This window comes from Falco rusticolus, chromosome 10 (genome assembly GCF_015220075.1).
Source record: "Falco rusticolus isolate bFalRus1 chromosome 10, bFalRus1.pri, whole genome shotgun sequence".
In the NCBI taxonomy this organism is placed as follows: Eukaryota; Metazoa; Chordata; class Aves; order Falconiformes; family Falconidae; genus Falco; species Falco rusticolus.
In genome coordinates, this window is record NC_051196.1 from 36862458 (window position 1) to 36886377 (window position 23920).

Sequence of the window (23920 nt, forward strand, 5' to 3'; positions counted from 1 at the left end):
GGAACTCTAGGTATGTAACATGATACATCCTGTACCAAGACATTTCTTAGTACAGTCAAAGTCATCTCTTTGGCAGTTGCATAAAAGCTCTGCACACAGCCAATACTCCATTAGGACTGCCAATGCAAGGAAAAAGGCAAACCCAGCAGCGGAGATGAACAGCTTCAGATTTTCTAAAAGGTCTGGACTTCTAAAAACATAGAAAGTCCTCCTGACACCAAAGCCGTGAAGTAACAGAAATGGCCTATAAAAACATGACATTCAAGAAAGAATACCAACAGATTGATTTTCTAATATATAATTTTAGCACTGCATTGGAAGGCACTGGAATGTGTCTAAAGGAACATTATCTTGAAATAAGTTAGCAAAAGCAGAGGCTAAACACAAGAGCCTGAATTTGCCCCCTTTCTGACTGGAGGTAAGTAGGGAAACTGTATTCACAGACAAGAAGAAATAAGAGCCAGAGATTCAAAGAGAGGACCCACCAGAATGTGTTAACGTAATGTATGCTCTGACAAGCACCTTAAGTCTATAAAAGGTGGGATGCAAAAAGCACAGAAACACAGTTAACTAGAATGTAATGGGCAACAACAGCAAGAAAGGAGGCAGCGTTTACTAAACTAGGAAAAATTCTCATCATCTCCAGCTCCAGAAGACAGTCTACATCAGCTGAAACTAAAGCTCTCAAGAAAAGAGGAAAAAGTGCGTACACCAAAACATGATCTAGACTGCAACGCTTTGAAAGACTGTGACCAGAACCTACATGGTCAGGTCATTGGCCACCAAATCAGGAAGGTTTCTAGCCTCTGAGGCAAAAGGTCCAGCAGGGAAGACAGAAGTATTTGAGCCTTCAGACAGGGATAGGATGTTCTTGATCCTGCCAGAGCTAACGGAATCAATAATGCCCTGCTCCCATTTTATCAAGGTCAAACTGATTAAAGAAAGAGAATCACAGAGAGCACAGCAATAAACCTGACTGTTAAAGCAAAACCATGTCATGGCAGTATCCTGGTCACTGAGCTAATCACAAGCAAAGCCTGCAGCATTTCCCAATGACCCAGGTAGCGAGTAGGCCCATTGCAAGCTTCTCTGCATCCTGGAATATCAAGCTGGATCTCTCACTCATGGTCCAGAATGACAGTGCTCCTTAGGTCAAGCTGCCAGGAACATGGAGGAGCAAGGCACATAAACCCTGGAAATATTAACCTTTAGTGTTAACCTCCACACTCGAATTTTCATTGCTGTCACACGAAGTGGGGCGATTTGGTTCCTTCCTGATTATGTAGTACATTGCTGTCCACCTGTCTGCCATATCCTAAGAGTACTTCAATTTCCCTCATTAAATATCTCCTTAACATCACTGGCTTAAAGTGTGGCAACTCTTGGCCTTCTCCAATGTAGCTCTAATCTTAGAATTTCTGTGTAACCCATACTCGTTCAATCTCCGTCATAGTCCCTTCTTTTGTTTTTATGCCTGTCATGAAAGAAGGTTATGTATCGTGAATGTGATTTTGTGTATCACAGTGTACATTTTCCTGTAAATTCAAAATCAAGATGATGTGGAAAAAAGGCGTGTTCTTTGCAGATTCATGTCACCCTTCTTTGGTTTTCCCCAGATACTTACGAACAGTTTGGTTTTGAATATTTATTGCAGTAGTTTTCCAAATATCTATATGAATGATTAGCTTATCAATTGATTTTTAAAACCTTTTTTCCACAGGGAATGGTAAGAAAGAAACTGCAAATTTCGAAGTTCTTCCTTAATTGATTCCACTGATTTCATTAACTGATTATAATTTCAGTGCTTCTACTAATATATTAATTCTCTAGTGAAATGAGCTGCCCCATCTTTCAATATATTGAGGAGACAGGAAATTAAAAGGAGGCAAGGGGAAAAAAAAGGAGGCAAGGAAATAAGGGGCCTATGCTTAAAGTGCAGCTATTTCAGTACAAACTTCCTTTCAGCCTTTGGATAGCTAAATGTAAGTCTATGGACTTCAGTTTCCTGAAAGATCTGGTACTTAACAAAAATTACTGTACTCCCTTGTGCATCCCTCTGACCTTTACAAGTATGTAAAGCTAGATGAAAACCTGATTTTTTTTGGCTACTATTTTCACAAATGAAAAAAAAAAAGGAAAAAAACATAATGTTTAAGGGTTTTAATATTTTTACATGTAGCCAAGCTGGCATTCACTAACCTGCACGTATGGTTCAGAGGTGCAAGAATAAATGCCAATGCTATAATTTGTTAAATGCTTCTGATGAGCAGCAACTTCAATCACCACAAATTCTCCCATTTTAAATTACTTTTACATAAATTTAAGTTTTTCCTAAAACACTCAAGTAAGATTTTTCCACACAGGCTGAGCAAGGCTTCTAGAAAACTCATGGCAAAGATCATTCCACTACTGAGGAATTCAGAGATGTAAAAGATGTTATTACCTTCTCTATGAGACTTTCTGTTCTTTAGTAGAAAACTCTAAAGTTAATAATCAGTAAACTGAATATAACTACTATTATCAATAACCATGAAATCTACTTTTTCTCACAATAAGGTACATATCAGTACTTCCTGAAAATAGTTACATTACTATTTTACTTTTCACTTACCAGACATGAAGCTGGGCTACTAGAAACCATGAATTCAAAGTATCAGGCATTTTGCACCCTTGATGCAGGGGGAAAAACACAAAACCAAAATTAAATATTAATATGAATTTCATCACATGTTGCGCCTAACACAAATTCACAAAAACAAAATCTAAATACATTTAAGTAATTTAATTTCTGGCCCTAAACAGTACACACACATCAGAAGCAAACATCATTTACTGTCACACTTGTGCTTGAACTCTAGAACATGCAGCCACAGGATGCTACAGATTCCAAAAGAGTTCATGTGTTTAGAAGTCACTTAGATAACATTTACCAGGGGGATGGGTGGCGGTGGTGGGGTGCTGGGGATTCCAAAATGGAGAATTAGACAAATGTGGCTTCTAGCTCAGGAAACCCCATAGCAGTAGAGAGTAACAGGGAAGTATCAATGGATGCTTTGCTCTGTTCTTACACTCTTCCTCTAACATCTGCTGTTGCTTCCTGCCAGGGACGGAATATTGTGCTAGCTGGGTCTTCGCTCCAACTCTCCTGATTTACTACATGCCTGTACAACCCACCGCACTCTAAGTCTGTCTTGCCTCTAACCATTCTTCATTAGGATTAAACCCACAAACCAACCATAGAAACAATTTCTGTCTCCAGATTTAGCTCTAGTCCAATAGCCACTGGGTTTCCCAGAGATGCTTTGTCAATATGCATGTCCACGTTATGGATCTGCATGGGCCATTAGGATGCGAGGCTGGAGATCTGGGCTGTGTGGCATGAAAACCATATTCTTCTTCCTCATGCTTGAAAAGCATGGACCTCTGGGTTATGGGCACATTAAGTCCTTTGGTTCCTGTCAATCACAAATCTTCGTCCTAAAAAGTTGCCTCCACATCTGTTTCCCAGAGAAGTTTTTAAGAGGAGTATCTAATGAGAAGGATCTGACAGTCACCTTGGCCCATCCAGCACTTGCTCTTGTCCTCTGGACTGTTCAAATGTAGCTTTAAGAAGGCCAGAGAATATTCAGAAATGGGCTCTCCAGTCATACATACCCCAAGGAAGTCAACCTTATCTTTTCTGTGTTGAATATATTCCTTCATGACTCCTATACTTCTTGGCTCTCAAGTATTACCAAGGAATTCACCTGGATCATGAAGCAATAAATTTCAAAACCTCTATCTTTTTATATGCCAACTATGGTCAGGCAACCACTAGAAGAACTAAGCAAATCATCACGATTCTTCCCTCCTCACAGAGGTGACTCCATCAGTGCCTAGGAGGTGCCAAGCTTCAGCATCAGTGCCCACACATCACCTATGCCACCTATAAGATATTATAAAGGCACTAACAGTCTGTGTTTGGAGATTAAACACAAGTTTCCCTCACCCTTTTCCCCTTTTGGCGCTCTCATTCCTATTAGAAATAGTTCACGTGCCTAGAAATGACTACTTTGACCTAAAGGCAGGCCAAGGCATCTCTAACTAGGGCAAGAGTAGACAATGCTTGCATTAATCAAACCATTTCATTAAATGAAGGTTCCATAGGCAAGATTATGAATAAAAAACTTACTTCAACAGTCAAGGTTTCTGAGGTAGAAGTTACCACGCATCAGTCTGCCACCACAGAAATCACTCTCCAGTGGAAAGCAAAGCTAACACCTCTACTACTGGAAATACGGAAAGGTTTTAAAAGACCTCTTCAGTACCCAGGAGGGAAGAATTTTTTCTGTAACTTTCCAAGTGTTGCACTTCTATTTTTATAATTCATTTTTCAACTTCTATATTAGGAATGTCTACATCATAAATTTAAAGGAGGGATGGCTCCTTTGAAGTAACAAGCTTGCCCTCAGATATCAGCTTTTTAAAAAGAATTCAATGCTAAAATTTGGGGTTGTGGAACACCTTATTCTGGGAAACTAAAAGAAAGAGCCATACTATAATTAAAGAGAAAACTATCTCCTTCAGAATACAGTTACATACAGAAAAAAGTCTGATGTTGAAGCTACCTATTAAATTACTGTGATTATTGTCAGCTGGGGAATAAATCTATTCTGCCCACAGAATACATCCTGTTCACATGTCTGTGTACGGTAAGAGACATGAATGCTCAGGATTATGAGGACATACCTCTTCCTCCAGTCATATTCTGCACTTAAAATTCATCAGGTAAGGGATGCAAAACATCTGACCCAGACCTGAGCTGGGCCACATGCAACCTCATTTCTACTCTCAGGATTCCCAAGCAGTGCAATTCATCATGTGGGTGTGTAGTACCAACTTCAGCATAGTCTCAGGCACACCTCTGCTTGCTGCATCACTGAGGGAATGACTTACGAGTTAGTTGCTTCCTGCTCTTACTAGTCCTCCAGGCTGCTTTTTGGGGAGTGAGTGGCAGTCCTGGCTTAAGCGACACCCATCTTCATTTGAAAAATGAGCAATTCAGAACAGAAAAATAGCTCCTGACTGAGTTTGATGAAGACATGGTGAACTGAACTGAAAGTTGGGTATCTTGCTTCACGTCAGGCTCCCCTCTCTTAATTGTGTATTCTTCACCACCTACTTTATGCCACAGCTGCAGTCCATCAGACCCTTCCACATGCCACTTAGTTCACTAACACAGCAGAACAGTAAGTCAGTAAAAAAATCGGTCAATTTTCTTTCAGTGACCTAAAACAGTTCACCAGAGGACATAACTGTCCAGTCCAGAACACAGGCAGAGGAAGATGGAGAAATGAGCCTTTTCCCTTTGGCCACTGCTTCAACTCAGCTGCCCAAGGAACCACAGCCTAAAGCTTCTTCATTGGCAGTATCCATTTAAAAGGTTCCTGCCTACCCCGCAGATATTGTCTTTCAGGGAAACTACTTTTTAAACATCCTGTTAAGTTTTAGCACTAATCTCCCAAACAGCTGCAGCTGTAAGTAGATAGAAGTAATAGAAACATATCTCTGTTTTCATACGAAAGCAACAGTTTCTCTAGAACCACAAAACCACAGACCCCAACACCACATGCGTTCCTATTACACCAACAGGTGCATCACGCACCGTCAATCTCAGCAGAACAAACTGTCTTGTTCCTTACGCAACAACGGTCTCAAGTCAATGCAAACACAGGTGTCCCTGTGTGTCAATTCAGAGGTGGACTGGCTACAAAGACAGTAGGACAAAAGGAGCAACAAAGACATTCTGAAGAAAATGATGAAACTGGAAGGAAAGGCTGTCTGCTGTTTGTGATATGTTTGAAGTGCGGAAGAGCTTTGGGATTTTCTCTTTAAAAAAGTAAAACAATATCAAGAATACAATTGAAGTCATACTCAGTATTGAGCCTGAAAATCTATGCCAGCATCTTTTTTGCAGGCATGTTTTGAAATTCCTTTAAATTTTAATCTAGGGCAACATTAATATATCTTTGCACAATTAACATGCTAAGCAGAGATAGTGAAACACCAGCTAAAAATATCAAAGCCTCTACCTGAGAGGCAAATATGACAAACAGAAGAGAACTTACCTGGGAAAGCCTGAGAGGGCATACAGCTGGGGAGACATGTGTGCACAGTAAGAGAGGATCTAATTTTTCGATTGCTAATGAATCGTATTGCTCAGAGTTCTCTCACTCCCACAACCACTGAAACCACATCACAGTTTTGGAAAACCTTCTGAAAACCGCTGGAAAACACTCCAGCAGCAGCACCATGTACCAAACCACCCTCAATAAGCTCTGCACTAGATGAACACACAAAGATGTCCCTTCAGCTGATCTCTCAAGCCTCAATCTGTGCTAATGCATTGTAAAGCCATGAGCAACCATTTGGCAGCTCAGGAATTCAGGTGACAGGCCATGTTCAGACAATGGGTTTACTACCAGCTAAATCACATTGACATAGGAAATAATTCACATGACAATAAAGTATTACTGAAGTTCATGTCAAACTCAAAAACACATCTTCCCCATTCACCAGCCAGATTTGATACTAATAAAAGCAGTAACAGATTTTTTTAGCTAATAGCTAAAAAACTGTGTGCAACATGAAAAAAGCATCCCAATTCAAGCCAATATTATTCCTATATATTTTAAGGAGGGACTTGCGTCATATTCTCTAGCCAGTCGAGATGTGTCCTGGTTTAATGCTGTCTACTATATGGTCAGTAAAATGCAGAAAGTCTCCAAGTTCTAGCCAAATCTGCCCCAGCATGAGGAACAGAAACAGGGAGGAAGGACCCTGTGATCTAACTGACCCTGTATCATAAAAAAAAAAAATTGTGCATCAGTGGACAGAGATGGTTCTCATACCTGTATCCCCGTTATACTGGACCTTCCCACAACTGGTCATGGGACAGGGTAGGACACAGAGACCATCTGACGACAGTAAAAAGGGAAGAGAGTGCTGGATTCTTAGTTTATCCCACCCCTGGTAATAAAAACGGCAATATCCTTCAAAGTCCAGAATATTCTGGGGTTTAACTATGCCACCCTTGCTCTCCATTGCAGCAGTCAAAATTTAACATTCCCAGGCTCCAGTCTACCCTTGAACCCTTACCACTTCAGAGCATAAGGGAACGCTGCAATGCAGTCAGGTTCTAGCTGACCACACATTATTAGGGTCTAACTAGTCTTTTTGCGGTCGTATTTATTGGTATAAATATATCAAATGAATTTTTATCATAAGGTCTGTCAACAGGGCAGTAGTCCAAATACAATCAAGTCCATTACTTACTGTTAAAAAATTCCTCATAGTCAGTTTTCTCCACACAGCATGTGTACATGCGCAAAGCTGCTACCTTAATTTTCTGAAGAAAAAGAAAAGACAATAGTTAAAAACATTCATCATCAGAGCTAGTGAACACTACTGTTTTATTAAGTACATACATTATCATTTTCTGAAAAGACTTCTTTTCATAATCACAATCTCTCAAGATTTTCAGGAGGACACTAAACTTTTCTATCTCACAGGAATGACACAAGTATTATCAATCTTGCCTTGAGGCAAAAAAAGTATGATTAAATGCCTTCTTGAATACCCTTGCAAATCTAGTTTCATATAATATTGTCAGCACAGAAAAAGAAATTAAATTGCTTTCCTTACAGAGACTCCAAAGATCCCAATTCATAATTCCCGGTTTCCTCCAGTAATTTTAATTGATGTACACCAGTCAAAGTGTTTGTATAATCTAAATTTTAAATACTAAAGAAGTGGCATACCAGACATGTCCTAAAATACTGTTTTTTCCAGTAAAAATGAAAATTGACCAACTAAGCCTCACAACTAAGAAAGAAATCCCAAATGATGAATGACAGGAAGTATACCCAGGTGTTTTGGCACTTCTAATTTTGTTCTTGGACTGCCACTGCACCAGAAAAACATGCGCTGAAGCTTCAAAGAGCCTATTAACTGACAGCAAAGATCTTAAAGAGAAGACCTGTTAGCCACTCACGTTTACTAATATCAAGGGGAGAAAAATAAAAAAAATTCAAAACTCCAGAGCTCACTCCCCTACCTAAGACAGGAAGCAAGCAGCACTGGGCTTGGCTTGGTTTGCATTCGGTTTTTTTTTAAAAAAATTATTTTTATTTTTAGTGACATATACTAGGGATCATCTCAGTACTCACTGTACTACAGAAACGAGCACTACGCCTGTCAAATGGCACTTTAAATTACCAAAGTAATTATTTGTGTCTCCGGCAGCCCAAAGAAGAATGAGGAAGTTGCAACTGATCTCCTGCTGTGGAAACACAGGAGCCATTATTTTTCTTATTCAATAATCTCAGGCTTCTGTCAAAAATAAAGTATAACTCTAAGCTTCTTGCACTAAAATAATTTATGCTGCTTACTGGAGTACTGAAGGTTTCCTTTTTAAAGGAAATGCTGCCTGGCCTGGGAGCAGAGATCTCCCCAGTGAAAGCCACTGCCCCAGACTAGGCATTAATAGCCATTAAAAACATATTGTAAAGAACATTTCTCTGCAATCCAGCCCTTAAATAAGGCAGGTAACACAGGAGAAACTGGTGAAATTTAATCATGGAAGTTTTAGGGTGTAGCAGAGGTGTGGGAGAAGAGAGAAGAAAATGGAAAAAAGCAGAAAAATATTAAGAAACTTCCCTGAGATCTCACAGAGAGCACTGGCAAGGCCAAAAATGAACTCAGGTCTCTTGGGCCCTAACCACAAAATAACTCTCTCCAAACCCAAGTTTCCTAGCCAAAAGCAGGCAGTAGCCATTAAAGAGAACTCTGAATCAATGCTTTTAGCTAATAAGAATCTTTATTATAACAGTATGTACACATGCACTACCATCTCATAAAGTTTAGCATCACCTGATTAAAAGCAACTGATTTTAACCAAAATACCCAACTCCCTTAAGTATCAATTATCTTTTCTTTGTATTTTCTTTCCGAGGAGCCAGATGCAACCAGCAACAGTTTTGGATTAGTCTCAGAGGAGGTCCACTCTGCCTTGCAGATATTTGAAGCACCTTACAGATTTTAATTCCTACACAGTTGGGTTCAGCCCCTCCTTTTAGCTGCCTTTTCCTCTCACTCCTTTATACTGTGTCCTAGTTCACAACAAAGACATTATGAATTTCATCTCTTTTTCCTTTTGCATAAGGAACTGAAAGTCACTCTTACAGAACTGCTCTCATTTAGTCAACGTTAACAACTCCCTTATGAAAGGACTATTTGAAACATATGAAAGAGGATGACCTATTTGTGACTCTGCCCTAGTCAGCTACTACTGCACAGTGACTCAAACAGTAATCATATCTCACTACTGTTTGTTTGGGAGACCCTCCTGTCACAGAAATACACAACACTGTTGTTCAGGTTCAGAGAAGAGCAATAAAAGTCAAAACATGAAAGAGCCTCAATAACAGAAATGAGTTAGACTAAGTCTCCTCAGCCCAGATAAAGACTAAGATACTGTGGAGTATATGAGTCTATAATATCATCAGTGGAAGGGAGAATGTGAACATACACTCCAAGGAAAGAATAATCACCTTTTTTTAAAAAAAAAAAAATGTACAAAATTAAAAGGCACCAACTGAAAATAACTGTACTTCCCCCAGCTGGTACTCAAGCTATGGAACTCCCTGATACTGAATGCTATGGATGCTATAAACTTACAAGAGTTAAAAGTACAAACAGACAAAATCATAGAAGAAAAAACCATCAGTAGATACTACAGAAAAATGCCTAGTTTCATGCAGAAAGTCCTGAAAAAGACAACTGTTGTAGGCTGGAGGAGCATATGAGACAAGTATCATAATATGCTTTTTCTGTAACTAAATTCTATCTAGATAACTGCAATTGTTCATTATTAGAGAAGATGATGGTCTATGAGGGTGTTTGACTTGGACAGTAAAGCTGTTACTGTGTTCTTTGGTGCACAAATGAAGTTAAAAATGAGATATCTGAAGAAATTCAAGAAGGCTTAAGACTCTACAAACCAAATACAATATTCCTTATGTCAGTGACGCCAATTCATAGATCATGGGAGGTTCAAGCTATGGATTATTATGCTTCACATCACAAAAGAGAAATTTACATGGGTAGTAATTAGAACTGTTCCACTAAGTACTGTTCTTATCATAAGAAAAAAAAAGGGGGAGGGGGGGTGTTTGCTTTTTAGCACTCTGAAAGTATCAAACAACCAAAAGAATTATTAAATTAATGCTTTACCCATCTGCTATACTTTAGTGGTCCTGTGAAACCCATTGCTTCTATTATCCTTGTGAAAGTACCCACTTTCTCTTCAGATGGCTGCAAGGAATCCTTTGAAGAAAGATGCTGTAAAATTGAAATATGACATATTTCAGTCTTAGCAATTAAATCTGACAAATCATTTTAGTTAGAAAAGCTGCAAGTTAAATACAGAATCTTAAGGGGTCTGTTTACTTTTTGTTCAACAAAAATATATATTTAGGTCTCTGCAAAATATTATTACACTGTTTTTCCTATGTGACATTATTCTGTTTATGAATGCAAACACTGCATAACTGTTTTGATAAAAGCATCCCATTAGAAGCTCAGGCTCAAATAGTTTGTACAGAAACCTGCTTTCCAAAATATGCCTCCCATTCCACATTCCCATATTCCTTCTAGATGTGTGTCTTTACTTGGCCTTAAATATTTGCAGATAAAATGAGCAAACAAATCACAGCAAACACAGTAAATAAAGCTAACTTTTTACATTTGCTCTCTTACTCTCCCAGGTGAATCATATTCTAAAGTAATTATATATTATATAAATCAATTAGCTCCATCTTAAAACTAATGGAAGCTACATGAACCCATCATTCTTCCTGAAAAGCTCCTCCATAATGTTATTCTCCTTACAGTTAAATGGTACTTGCAGGAAAATCTACATCGTCTCCAGTGATTTGCAGTGTCTGCAAACATGAAGAAAAATGCTCTCTTCCAGATTAATTACACATTTTAAACACCATTGGATGGATAAGAAATCTTCATGGCATTCTGCCTCTAAGCATCCTGGCAGTAGCAACCAGCCATCAATAATTACCATTTGTACTCCAGCAAATAATTCCTAATGAATTAAGTATGCAGTATAAACATTTCTTTACCAACAAATTACATTACTTTTAACCCATCTCACCAAAATTAATGCAGGTGAGTCTCCTACATATAACTGAGGAATAATGAGAAAGTTCCCTGACCAAAGAAATGTTAAATTGCTTTAAGTTGCTGGAACCAAACACTTCCTTCAAAGACATGAACATACCAAGAAAAGAATTTTCTTAGTAGGGAAGCAAATCAGCAACTTAAGGACCGCTATACATGGCCAGAACAAACACTTAGACCAGGACTCCATCTCCAACAAGTACCAGCAGCAGATACTTGGACGAGACACAAAAGCAAAGAAATACGGCACATACACCGCAGCTTCCTGGGGTGTACCCACCCAGTTTTTGACAGTCAATCCTGCACTAGAAAATGTATCCACACATTCATTTTTGGCAGCTACAAATGGATGCACCTTCGCAGAAACTATTTAAGCTCCGTAACAGACAGAGTTGTAGTATATGAGCTTCATAGTTATGTAAAAAAAATTCCCTTGTGTCTGTTTTAAATCCAACCTTGCCATTTCATTGCATGCTCCCTATTTTGCCTGTAAGAAGCCACAACAACCCTCTCTATTCTCTTTTTCAGTATCTTTTATGTCTTTTATAGCCAATATCATACATGTGCCCATCAGTTCCCTCTCCTTAGTTTAGAAGGGTCTTAAAATAGCCTCTTCTCCTACTGAAGGCTTTTCATATTTCTGATCATTCTCGCTGTATTCTCTATAGCTTTGTTATCACTAGTATAGTAATTTTTTAAATGGCATGAATGATAAATAAATACATATTAAAATACAGACACATATCTTCCACAAGTTGCTATACTTAACTAAAAACTAACTGTAAAGGCGACAAAAACTGTAGCTTTGAGATGTAATCAATACCTATATATATCTACACACAAGCTTTAGCATTTCAGAGAAAAAGCTCTGCATTTGTGTACTACTTATAGATGGCTATTAATTTCTTAAAACCCATCATGCCTAATATTCAGGAAAATAGGAAGAAACACGCTCAGCACCATTCTACTGTCAGTCACCTAGCAAGACATCGTAACACTGTTCAGGACGTCCTTTAATACTCAGATCCTTGCTCTGAATGTTGGCTACAGTCTGCAAGGGCACTTTCCCACCCTCTGCCACGCATGATGGACCCAGAGAGTCTACTGACACAAATATTTAAGTAATTTTTCCGTACACAAATACTTAAACCAATTTTTAGTACTTTCTCTTCAAGATTATCCCATGCAACACTTTTCTCTACACTACAAATGGCACCTAACCTTACATCAGAAGGTAACTCCATAAGCCCCACTCCAGCCAGGCGATGGCAGGATATGCTCAATGCAGAACTTGTGTCCTAATAACCACTGCTGTACCAAACTCACTAAATCAACTTTCATCTTCTCCATAGGAATTAAAATCATACTAAATCCCTAGGATCTAGGGAGATCAATTTTACTACATACCTCTTATCTACAAACACATTATGAACTCTCCCTCAGTATGGATTTTTCACTATATGTAGGAAGTTAAAAACCAACATTACCTCAATTCAACTGTTGTTAGTTCACCACCAAGAAAATGACTGGAAAACTTTTTTCTAAGAAATGCCATGATTCTTGCTTCATTCTTCTTCAAGTCTGCCTGGTCTAGCTCAGGAGATGGAGAGGGGATTTAAGCAGTGAGTGTTTGATTCAACCTATGGATAGAGGTATGCAGTACATCCTGCCAATGCTAGGACTGCAGCCAAATGCAATTAAACAGTCCTATAAGTGTATATAAAATCAGGTGTAGAAAACCTAGATAAAAAACATATAGAGGAAACATCAAAAATATGTTTTATAACTCACTCAAGCTCATCAATACACTGAAAGGGACATAAGCCTACCTCAGGCTGACTTTTCTGCTCAATACCTGAAATTCAGTGCTCAAAGTGAATAAGCCTCTTAATTTTGACACCAACTACAAAAATTAAACAATTGGAGCTCATCATTAATTCTAAACCACTTTCCCACCAGGAGTGCATAGTCAAGCTCAGTAAGTAGTTCTCTATTCAAAATAATGAGGCTGCAGTCCAAAAAAACTACCTCAAACCTTACCTACACTGCTGTAAACTACTTCTTCTCTGGTCATAAATCCTGCCTGGCTTCTTACACCAATGCTATTTTAACCAGGAAGCTTCCCGATTCTTCTTTCAACCTTTGTACAACTCTCCTAGCCCTTTCCAATATATCAAAGGCGAGTCTCTGACCTCTGCCTTGAAGATCTTCATGCCACTCCTGTTTTGTTAGATCTACCATCTCCACACCCACTGCTCTCCCAGATCCGCATTGCAAATGATGCCTGTGCAGGCAGAAGAGGGGCACTGCAGGCAGGCACAGGGTCTAGGGGTATGCACCATGTTTGAGAATCTGGATTCTATTCTTAGCTCCAGCCATGGTAAATTGTACAAGCCATTTTGTACGCCTCAATCTCTTTGTCTGCAAAATGTTTGGTCTACCTCACCAGCTGAAAAACACTGAGAAATTGACTAAACAAAGGAAAAACTCCAGTTAAGCACTAGATGCAAACAGCAGCCAGGTGTTCTTTCCTTCCACAGATTTCCTTGTTTTCCTTCATTTTGTCTATCCATGTCAAAACAACCAATATAAAATGCTAGTTAGCATTTACACCTAATTCTACACCATCAAAATACACAATTAGGCAGACAGCAAACTGGGATTGTTGATTTTATGCAAGTTTCACCCATCAATCCACAACTTTCTTTTTCTTTCTGTCCTCTCATTTCTCATGCATGCATTCAATTTTCCATTTTCCTCACAATGCATTAACAAGATCTGGATATTTATTAGTTCAGAGACACTGACTCCCTTGGATTAAGTGCTAATCTAATCTTATGAAGATGTTTCATACTCCAGAAAACATCTATTCCAAGACAAAAACAACAAATGTAAGAGATGCAGAGACCGCAAATTAAAAAAAAATGGTACAGATTAACAGTAAATAAATTATTACACAATAATTAGTCATTATTAGTAGACTGCAGGACAACTGTCAAGTGTTTAGTAGATAGCAAAACTGCCATCACACATTATTCCCAAGCTACAGAATCAAGAAACAGCTTGTCACTTTTAATACATATGAGCAACTTCTGTGTTTCCTTCTTGAAAGATATGAAAGGAATATCTGCCTCCCACGACAATAACTACTCTCCTTAAGTTTCTTTCCTCACTGGAAAAATGCCTTCAGGCTTATAATTGGAACTTTCACCCCAGACAACCCAACTGGAACTACACCTTCCCATGCTAGTATTTCATTTCCTGGACAGGAACAGAGAGCACTACTCAAATTATTGGACCCATTGTTCACGGTATCTGAAAGTTGAATCATCTACATGTTTTGAAAAGTGTTTTGTTACCTGTATCTGTATAATCCCTAGAACAACGTGCCCTCTGACAATAAAAACATCAAACTCTTCTAACCTTATTTGTATTGTAAAATGATCTGTTTTGCTGTCTAATGACTCCATTGGCTTGAATCAATCCACCACAGGATTTAGACAGTCGGAGCTGGCCAGCCTTGTGTCTCTAGTAAAAATGATAAAAGAAAAACATGAAGAGACCACTGACTAGTAAACACTTAACTTTACACCAATTACCCTTAATTTGCTTCCAAGTCAATTACAGTTCAGTCTAATACTGAAAAACTTTGTATCACAAAAAGCACAAATTTATTATCATAACTGCTGCAAACAATATGGTTGTCTATGCTTAATGCTCTACACCACACATTTTCTAGTGTTCTGTAAATGTACTGATGGAATGGCTCAGGCTATCCACTTTGATTTTCTCAAACACTACTTGTAATTATAAGTTTTGTCTCTTAATAAAGAATAATTATTTTTCCAGGCCTTACAGAGAAACAGAGTGTATGCTATTTTGATCTACAGCTTTACAGTCCATTCAACTGCCTGTGGCCAGGACCTGAGAAAAACAAATTACAGGGTAAAAGCTATCACTACATCCACTACAACTTCACAGCACATTTGTATTACAAAAGCTACTGCAGAATAAAGAAAACTACCAAGTAGGAGTGGGATCTCCATGCAAGAAGCTGCACACTGAACAGAACACCTATCATAGCTTCCCAGCACACCCTGATTAGCACTAACTTGTTTATAAATAAATTCAGACAAGTAAAAATACTGATTTGCTCAGAGCAGTCAACCCCAGAAGTCTGCTGAATCTACTGGTGACTCAGAGCAAGCCCAACTCTATCAATCAATTTTGCAACTGCTCATTTCCCTCTCTACTCTCAATATCATAGGCTATTTAATATGTACTGGTGCTTTAATAATACGGTTTTTCACAACATCACAGGCAATTTTCCCTGGTCCAGAATGTTTTATCTGAGAGAACACATCCAAGCCAAGGAACTTACAGGTAAGTTTCTAATTCTGTAAGTCATGGCTCTATGATAAAAGCTGTAATATGTAGGAGGACAAAGAAGCTTAATCTCCTCTCATTTCATTGTATGCAAGAAGAAAACGCCAAGAGATACGCTCTAATTCTGTTCAGATAGCTTGCATTTATTCCCATTTTCCACCTCTCCATTATTAATTGCTATTACATTATGTTCTAGTTAATTTACTATGGAGAAACAAACTGACACTAAGCATGCTATTGCAGAACTGGAAGGGAAACTGCAAAGCACTGCTTTCCACTGAAACAACACTACTTAATGTACTGTGCCAGGTAAACAAACTAGAAAGTCCAAGGCTAATGTACAGTGGAGGCATTCTATAAAATAAAGTGCTGGAAATCACATGCAATCATGACTAGCTTGCTTTGGAAAAATGACACCTACGTTTGGACTCCTACATTTAATCTATTCACAGCAGATCATTTGGATCCATTAAAAGACTGCATAGCTGGAATGAAGATAATTGTGTAATAAAGACAGAGCTCACCCTTTTAGCAGCAGAAAGCTTTTAAGTTGCCTTGATATTTCAGCAATACACAGACAGTGAAGACAACACTTTTGGAAGCCTCCTTCTTTAAAAACTGTAACTTTTTCTTACTAATTTAAAGTTATCCCACGTTTTACACACTTTAACATACTCTGATAGCCTACCTGAAAAATACTGTAGAGCATTCGTCTACACTGGCCTTGGACTGAGGTTATTCGTAATAATCCACTGCATGCTGCTATCCATTGAGTTACTCCAGTCTGGCAGCTCTGGAACAGAAAGACTAGTAATTGAGAAAAGCACCCCAATACTCAGAAACAGTTTGTCCTCCTGCTTCCACAAATTTTATTCATTTCTACAACAATCCCCAGATTAAACTCCCACCTTGCGTTTGACAGAAGCATAAATTTTGATTTTAAAAAAATGTGCTGTCCAGTACAAGCATGCAGCGTAAGTTTGATGGCAGAAACAGATCAGTCAAAGGAACTGGTGGCCTGTCTACATCAGGGGTCCTCAAACTTTTTAAACAGGGGGGCAGCGCACGGATGAAGTGGCAGGCAGTCATCTGCAGCTGCTTGGTTCCCCCCAAAAACCCCAGCGGGTGTGTGTGTGTGTGTGTGTGTGTGTGTAAATACGGGGGACCAGATTGAGGACCCTGGGGGGCTGTATCCGCGTGGGCCGTAGTTTGAGGATCCCTGGTCTACATCATAAAACTACACCACAATTTTTGTATCTATACAATAAATTCAAATGCTTAAGAAGCATTCTTCAATTAGCTGAGTGGTCTCTAAAAAGCCCTCATCCAGGTCTCAGCTTTTATGCATCTTTGCCTTACTTACACAGCTAAGAATTGTACTATTTTGAAAGCGTATATTGTCCCAATAAATTTCAGTGAAGATAATTATTTTCTGTAATAAAAATGTCAGGTAACTTAGAAAAGAGAAGGGCCTTTCTTTGCACCTTTCATTTTCTGCAATATTCAGGTTAGTACAATTTTTGCCTCCTTCATCCATGTTCTACATTAATACTGGAAATAATGTATATATTATTAGAATGGATATGGATTTTTTCTAATAAAAATAGCTTCATTTTCAATCGGCCACAGAGACAATTAACACATTGAAGCTTCCAACATATGAGGAGAGGTTTAGCTTTGAGAACAGAAGACTCCAAGGAAATCTTACCAATTTGTATAAATACCTGTTATAGTGGACAGTCAAACTCTCCTTAGTAGAAAAACAACTATGAGACTAGCAAATCTGCCCAAGGATTAGGAGCAGCAGACATAAAACCAGCCTGGGTTTCCGCTCACCCTTCCTTATACCTGCAGTCACCGCCGTCCCTCAGAGGCAGTGTACAGCCTCCTCAGCCTGTCCCTCCGCAACTCCTCAGAGCTGCAATTCTAATCCATTAAGGGAATTGATCTGGGTTCTTAGAAACTGCTCAGGTGAGTCTCTGATTACAAAGTAAGGCACTTCAGATCACAAAAATGGCAAACAACTACCTCTCCTCTACTCCAAAGATAATTTTTTCTGGCCAGGCTAAAAAGTTGAATCAGCTTACTTTGCCACATGAATGCCAGAAGCAACTGGGAGAGGAGGTGCCCAGGGACAGGCGAGCCTAGGAGGCAAGTCATTCACCTTCTGCACACAGGTTTTCATTGCAAACCACACGCTGAGTGCAGCTCCGCTGACAGCTGAACCCATCTAGTGACTCACTGCTTCTCTGCCACCCTCCCTGCTCCCCTCCTGCCTGGTTTCGCCCTCCCTTTTTGCTAGTGATTCCTCTTCAACACATTAAAACTGTGGGTAACTATTTTTATGTCGCCATGGTTCTGCTGCTCCAGCATTTGGAACATGGGGGCCAAAAAAAATGCTGGAGGCAGCAATGGTGGACAACAGTGCAAAGACAAGAGCAAGGAGAAAGAGCAGGAACAGGAGGAGGCAGCAGGAACTCAAGCTCACTGCACTTTAGTTGCTCCCAGGCAGGCTTGCTCTCAGTTGCTTTCAGCTTCACAGCAGAAAGGGCTGGGCTCACCGTGCTTGTAGAAACCACACCCTGAGACATCAGTTCCAAGAATTTGGTGGATTAATTTTATAAGTGGATATTGCCCATGACCAAAGGTCTTTCATCTTTCTGACAAACCTCCACACAGCAGCTCTGCCCGTCTCTGTATTCATGTTTTGACAGAGTATCAGACCCATGCATAAACTTCCCTTTCCTAGACTATATGCTAAAAAGCAGTACTCTGCTGAAAAGAATTTAAAGTCTAATAGAATGAAAAACGCCATACAGGAATGCATGAGACAGAATAAAGGAGCTGCATCACTAGCAATCCACTCCCATTCACAGGAACTGGATCTCTTCCGGTGAGCACTGAATCTTTATATTCTCTTTGCTATCAAACACCAAAGCGAGGAGGGAACCCCACAGCAACCTCCAGCCCAGGGGCACACGCACCGTGCCCTCAGCAACCAGCAGCACCAGGCCGAACACCCGCCCTCAGGCCCCGGTCGGGGCTGCTCCAGCCTCGCACAACTCTTATGTAGACACAAATTCTGAAGGAAAAGCTCGACCCGCCCCTTCAGCAGGGCCCACTGCCGGGGCAGGGGTCACGTGGGGGCGGGAACAGCCAGCGGGAGCCGCGACCCCCCGCAGAGCCCGCACGGCTTCGCCCCCCACCCCCGGCCCCGGCCTGGTGCCCGCTGACTAGGGCGAGGCCGCGCCGCAGACCGGCCGCGCACAGGGCAGCCCGCAGGGAGTGGCGGGGCCACAGCGCAGGCACCACACGAGCGGCGCTGGGTCGAGCCCGCGGGGACGCTGCCGGCCGCACACACCGCTCGCTGCCGGGGCGGGGAAGACGGCCGTGGCCGCCGCCGCCACTCACCAGGGCTCGCCCCAGCGCCGCCATGAGTGGCTCCTCAGCGCCGCTTCCGGCGAGCGGCGCGGCCCCTTCCGCCCCGCGCGTGCGCATGCGCGGGCCTGCAGGGGGCGGGGCGGCGCGCGGTGGGCGGGAGCGGCGGCGGCGCGGCTGAGGCACGGCTGTGAGGCGGGGACGGGGGCGTGCTGCCGGGTCTGCGGCGGGCTTTGCTTCGGGAGGGGGAAAGCTGGCAAATCCCTGCCTTGTCCGGCCTTGTCAGTTCTCTGCTCTTAGGAGGCCCGACCCATACGTGGGGACGGTGGCCGCGCTTCCGCTGTGCCGCCTGGCAGCAGGGAGAGCAGCGCAAAAGCAGCAGGTTTCCTCAGGCTGAGGTTGATCTGGCCCTGCTGGCTGCCCCATGCAGGAGGCAGCTTCTGTGTGAACCTGTGCAGGTGCCAGCACAGGGGCTTCACGGTGCCAGGAGCACATGGCAGAGCCCCTCACGACAGCATCCCCACGAGCCTTGGAGCCCGCCACTTGCTGCCACGAGCGATCCCACCTGTCCCTGGTGCGTATTGCCTGCTCCGTGCCACTGCTGGCACCAGCCTTCCAGAGGCTGCAGTGTTATAGTTGAAATTGAAATAACTAGAGTCCGAAATAAATTCACTAAGTATTTATTAAGGCAGGAAAGCAAAAACAGTGCGCTGGGCGGCCAGGGAGTCGCAGCTCCATCCAGGCTCACAAATTCCGACAAGTAACACAGCCCTTTTATTCTCAACTTCAAGGCCGGTTTAAGCAAACAGTTATGCTCTCAGTCCCGTAGCAAGAAGCTGTGTATTACAAAACTAATCTATTTTTACACTAAAGTCTAGACAAAGACAAAGGTTGTCATAGTAACATGAGATTATGGTTTAACATTGGCCTTGAGAAGGTACATCTCACAACCTCATGGTTAAGAGTTAACTTTTCTCACCAGACAAAACATTCTCAGATCTGTTGCAGCAAGATCATTCCTTTTGTTAAAAACCCCTTTGATCAGCAAATTACCCTTAGTTACTTATTACAGCAGGGTGAACGCAAGCAGCAGCCTGAAAAGTTCAAATGAGCTGGCTTGTTTTGCCAGGCTACTCTTAACCTGGATCACATCCACATCACCTCACAAATGTTAGTCCTGGTACATGGGAGGCTGGTGCAGATGTGAGGAAAAGCAGCTGGGGAAGAGAGCAAGGCTGCTCTTTTCAGCAGCAGTACTGGCTTAAAGGGCTTGGGGAACTATAATATTCTACTCCCCTCTTTCCCACCACATTTACTGGGATGTCAGCTTCTCAAGAGGGCAGTAGCAGCTGTTTTAATGGCCCTGCAACTCCACAGTAGTCCTTAGAAATCTTTCATACGTTCTTAAATGTCAGGCCTCAAGGGGCCAATGGAATCACCTGCTTGGACTTCCCTTTCCACAGGCATCCCAGATACCTGTGCCTGCAGTCAGTCTTTTCTGAGATGTTCTGACTTAACTGCAGCTATCTGCTGAAATAGGTTTTCACTGTATCTGACGTGTTTAGTGAACAGGTTGTTCTGACACAGGGCTAGATGTCAGACAACACAGGCAGCTGCAGGTCTCTTTCAGGGCTATGCTGCATTTAATTTCGTTCTTACACTTGCAGCTAATTCTAGGGAGGAAACTTTAGCTAGCTGTGCTTCTTTCTATTTGCTTAGCTCTTTTCCGTGTATTAGACTCAAAGCAATATTAAGTACCATTGTTAACAGAAATTTTTTGTGAGAAGGCATGATTACACTGTTCTGAAGTCTCCTGTTTGCCATTAATGAGTTAGAGTCATTAAAAGTGATGAAACTCAAGAACCCCTACAGTGTATAGTTGTGCAGGGAAAAGACTTCTGTCAGTAGCAGAGGAGTCTCACAGTCGCGTGCAGCATTCTGTCCACCATAGTGCATTCTTTGTAACTCAGCTTGTGTCTGATAAATATGCTGAGTATGCCAGTTCCTGACACTCACCTGGGTTTGTGTTATCTTACCTAATGATGCACAGGAACATTTTGACGCATTTCAGCTGGAGAAAATCACTCTCTTACCTAAGATTCCTCTGCCAATCACTGTTATGTCATTCTCCATGTAGCACTAAGACTTTTTGATGTTAGTGTAGCTGAGCACAGCTACCTCATAGGCACAGAACAGCACATCAGACTGCCTCCAAAGGGGACGTGGAGGCAGGAGAGTTGGAGGTGTATCTGGATTTCAGTTTCAACTCTAAGCGGATTTCCTCTTTCAGAGCACTGGCAATTTATTCCCCTTTATGTATACGGTCCTTGGTGTCCTCAAGTTCCTACTGTTCAGCTCTGCTTAGTGGGCAGCTCTACAGCTGCGTGGGTGTTATCTCAGTCATAATAAATTTTCTGTTTGGAACTATTCCTGAGGAGCATTTAACCAGCAACAACAAGAATCCTGGAGACAGGGCAGCAAAGTTCCTATCTAACTGCTGGTGTTCTTTCATCCAAGGCCACTGACAGTGGCAGAGAAACTTGCTTTCATGAGCTAAAACATGCTGGGCAACATTAATGGTGGCCTTGGGTGTGCTGGCAACCAAGTGACTGAACAGCAAACAAATCAGAAAGGACATGATTATATTTAATTTATATAATGAGTTATAGAGTAAGTTTCACATTATTATAATAATTAATAAGATTATAGGTAATAGGCCTCCTGCTCTGGTCTCAATCCTGTCTTCTCTCTTACTTGCAGGCCTGGCAGCTGGCTTTGAGTATGCTGTTCCAAGTGGCTGGAGGGAGCAGCTGTTAGAGGGAGGAGGTAAGGGGGCCACAAATCATGGGCTGAGAGGAAGTAGTCTAGAGGAGTTTAAGTGAAGGGCAAATGGAAAACAAAGACAGATAAACTTCCTTCCCTGAATGTGCTAAAAAGTTGCTGGAGAACAGCAGTGACGGGTCTGGATGTGTGTGTGCGTGGAGAATGAGAACACTAATCAGGTACTAGTGCATGGAGACAGCAATAAGCACCGACTCAGAGTTTGGGGAGGCATAGAAGGGAGAGAGTGAGGAATTGCAGAATCCTCCAAATAGGTGGTTTACCATTTTTTAAGTGTGACCAAGAAGGGATATGGGACTAGTGTGTGCTAATGCAGAGAAGCAGGGTGCAGAAAGCAAGCGATAGCTAGGTGGAGAGATGACTTGCTACAATCTACCAACAAAGCCCTCTTTAGGATGTATGGTGGAGGAAACACCTGGTGAGAGCAGGAATGGTTTCTTCTGGTGACTGGGGCCAAGCTGTGCAGTCCTGCATGCTGCGCAGTCCTGCATGCTGCATCCATACAAATGGGTGCAGGTCAGGATGGTGGAAGAGGCCTCCCTTTGCTCCTGCATATCTGGTTTGATGGGGCTGATGGGTGAAGTAAGAATACAGTTTGACTGTACAACTAAGCAGATAAAATTACTAATTGCTGAAAGGAGAAGTCTAGCACCTGGCTGTGGTAGCACTGGCATTCATGTAATAAATGCTGAGCCAATGAGCTGGTTGAAGGAGCGAGACCAACAGAAAATTGTCATTTTGTTGCATTTAGTAGGATTAATTTTCTGTGAGCTTAGCTACCTGAACCAGCTATCCTTGGGACCAGAGGAATGCCAGGAATGTGTATCTGGGGACAGGATGGGGGAGAGCAAACTGACTGGTCTGGCAGCAGCCAGCTCTTTGGTATTGGCCATATTGTCAAGTTGCTTCAAACTGCCATCCTGACTACAGCTGCTGTCAGCAGTAGTCTTTGTGACAGCAGTGATTGCTTTGCTGCAGGTAATAGAAAGGGATAAGGGGAGAGGTAGTAAAAATCACCCTGAAGCCCTGTCCCCAAACAAGCAAGCACAGGGAAAAACCTTTTCCCCAGGTGCCCATTTTGAGAGACAAGGGTACTTGAACTGCTCTTGATGAGCTCCTGTGCTGGCATTTCACAACAGAATCCAGGCTGGCCCAGGATGCTTTCCCAAGTCCTTTTGGGGTCATTCTAGCCCAGATACGGAGAATGACAAACACTTTCCTGAAGCTGTGCGAGAACAGACACTGTGTCGGAGCCTGCTTTGGGTTCAGTTTGAGTTTAACTGAGACTTTGATTCTGGGTTGTTACATCTTTAGTTGGCATAATTAATTACAGACATTTGCAAATCCTGGAGGTATAGGGCTGAAAAGATTATGTAGACCATCTTCCACTTCCAGTACTAAATGTACTTAGAGTATGTTTCTCCGACCTGCACCTAAAAATTTCAGTAAGAGGATTCCTAATTTCCATTTAAAGCTCTTTCCAGTCTTTCACAGTGAAAGTCTTCTCATACTTAACATAAAGATGCTCAGTGTGAGCTCCATTCTTCTCCCTTTGATGTCAAGTTCCTAAAGGTATTAGGTAAGAGCAGAGTTTGGCTAATACTTGAATAAATCAGCCTCAGGCTATTTGCTGTGAGAAGCACTGCAGAGATGTGGAGAAACTCTTGGCTGGTTGTTCTGGAGATGAGCTTTCCTATCACAGCTCTGCAAATTTTTTCTTGTACAACCTTTAGCATATTACTTTTTTTTCACCCTGTTAATGGTTATACACATATTTCCTCATAATAAAAGAGAATTAAACCATTTTGATGGTTTGGTTGGATTTTTTTGAAGTAGCTTGTTATAGTTCCCTCAGAAATAAGAAGCACCAATTGACATGTGGAGACCAAGTCCATCCTTAGGATGACATTACAACCTGAAAAAGAACTTGTAATGGAAGCTAATTATATTTTTAGCAACTTAAAAATGCTTAGTCCTTTGTGTAAGACCAAATACTCAGTTTGGGGTGTCAGCGTGCATATATTTGCTACCATTGTTTCCCAGGAAAAATGCTATTTAAAAATATGAAAATAAGATAATTTTT

General features: G+C 41.3%; 1 protein-coding gene across 2 annotated transcripts in view; it reads right to left on the reverse strand.

Moving 5' to 3' along the window:
• Positions 1–19113, reverse strand: part of LOC119154643 (ubiquinol-cytochrome-c reductase complex assembly factor 1) — a 46944-nt gene extending 27831 nt beyond the window's left edge. Inside the window, exons 1-6 of one of the 2 annotated variants that reach the window (XM_037402473.1) lie at positions 19030–19113; positions 16307–16411; positions 14656–14760; positions 10273–10380; positions 7315–7387; positions 2612–2669 (exon numbers count right to left, since the gene is read on the reverse strand). In XM_037402473.1, the coding sequence (XP_037258370.1) occupies positions 2612–2669; positions 7315–7387; positions 10273–10380; positions 14656–14760; positions 16307–16411; positions 19030–19053 (473 nt within the window). In that variant the 5' untranslated portion in view covers positions 19054–19113. The remainder of the gene's footprint in view (positions 1–2611; positions 2670–7314; positions 7388–10272; positions 10381–14655; positions 14761–16306; positions 16412–19029) is intronic. The other variant, XM_037402474.1, reaches the window with a different exon arrangement.
• Positions 19114–23920: the final 4807 nt, after the last annotated feature.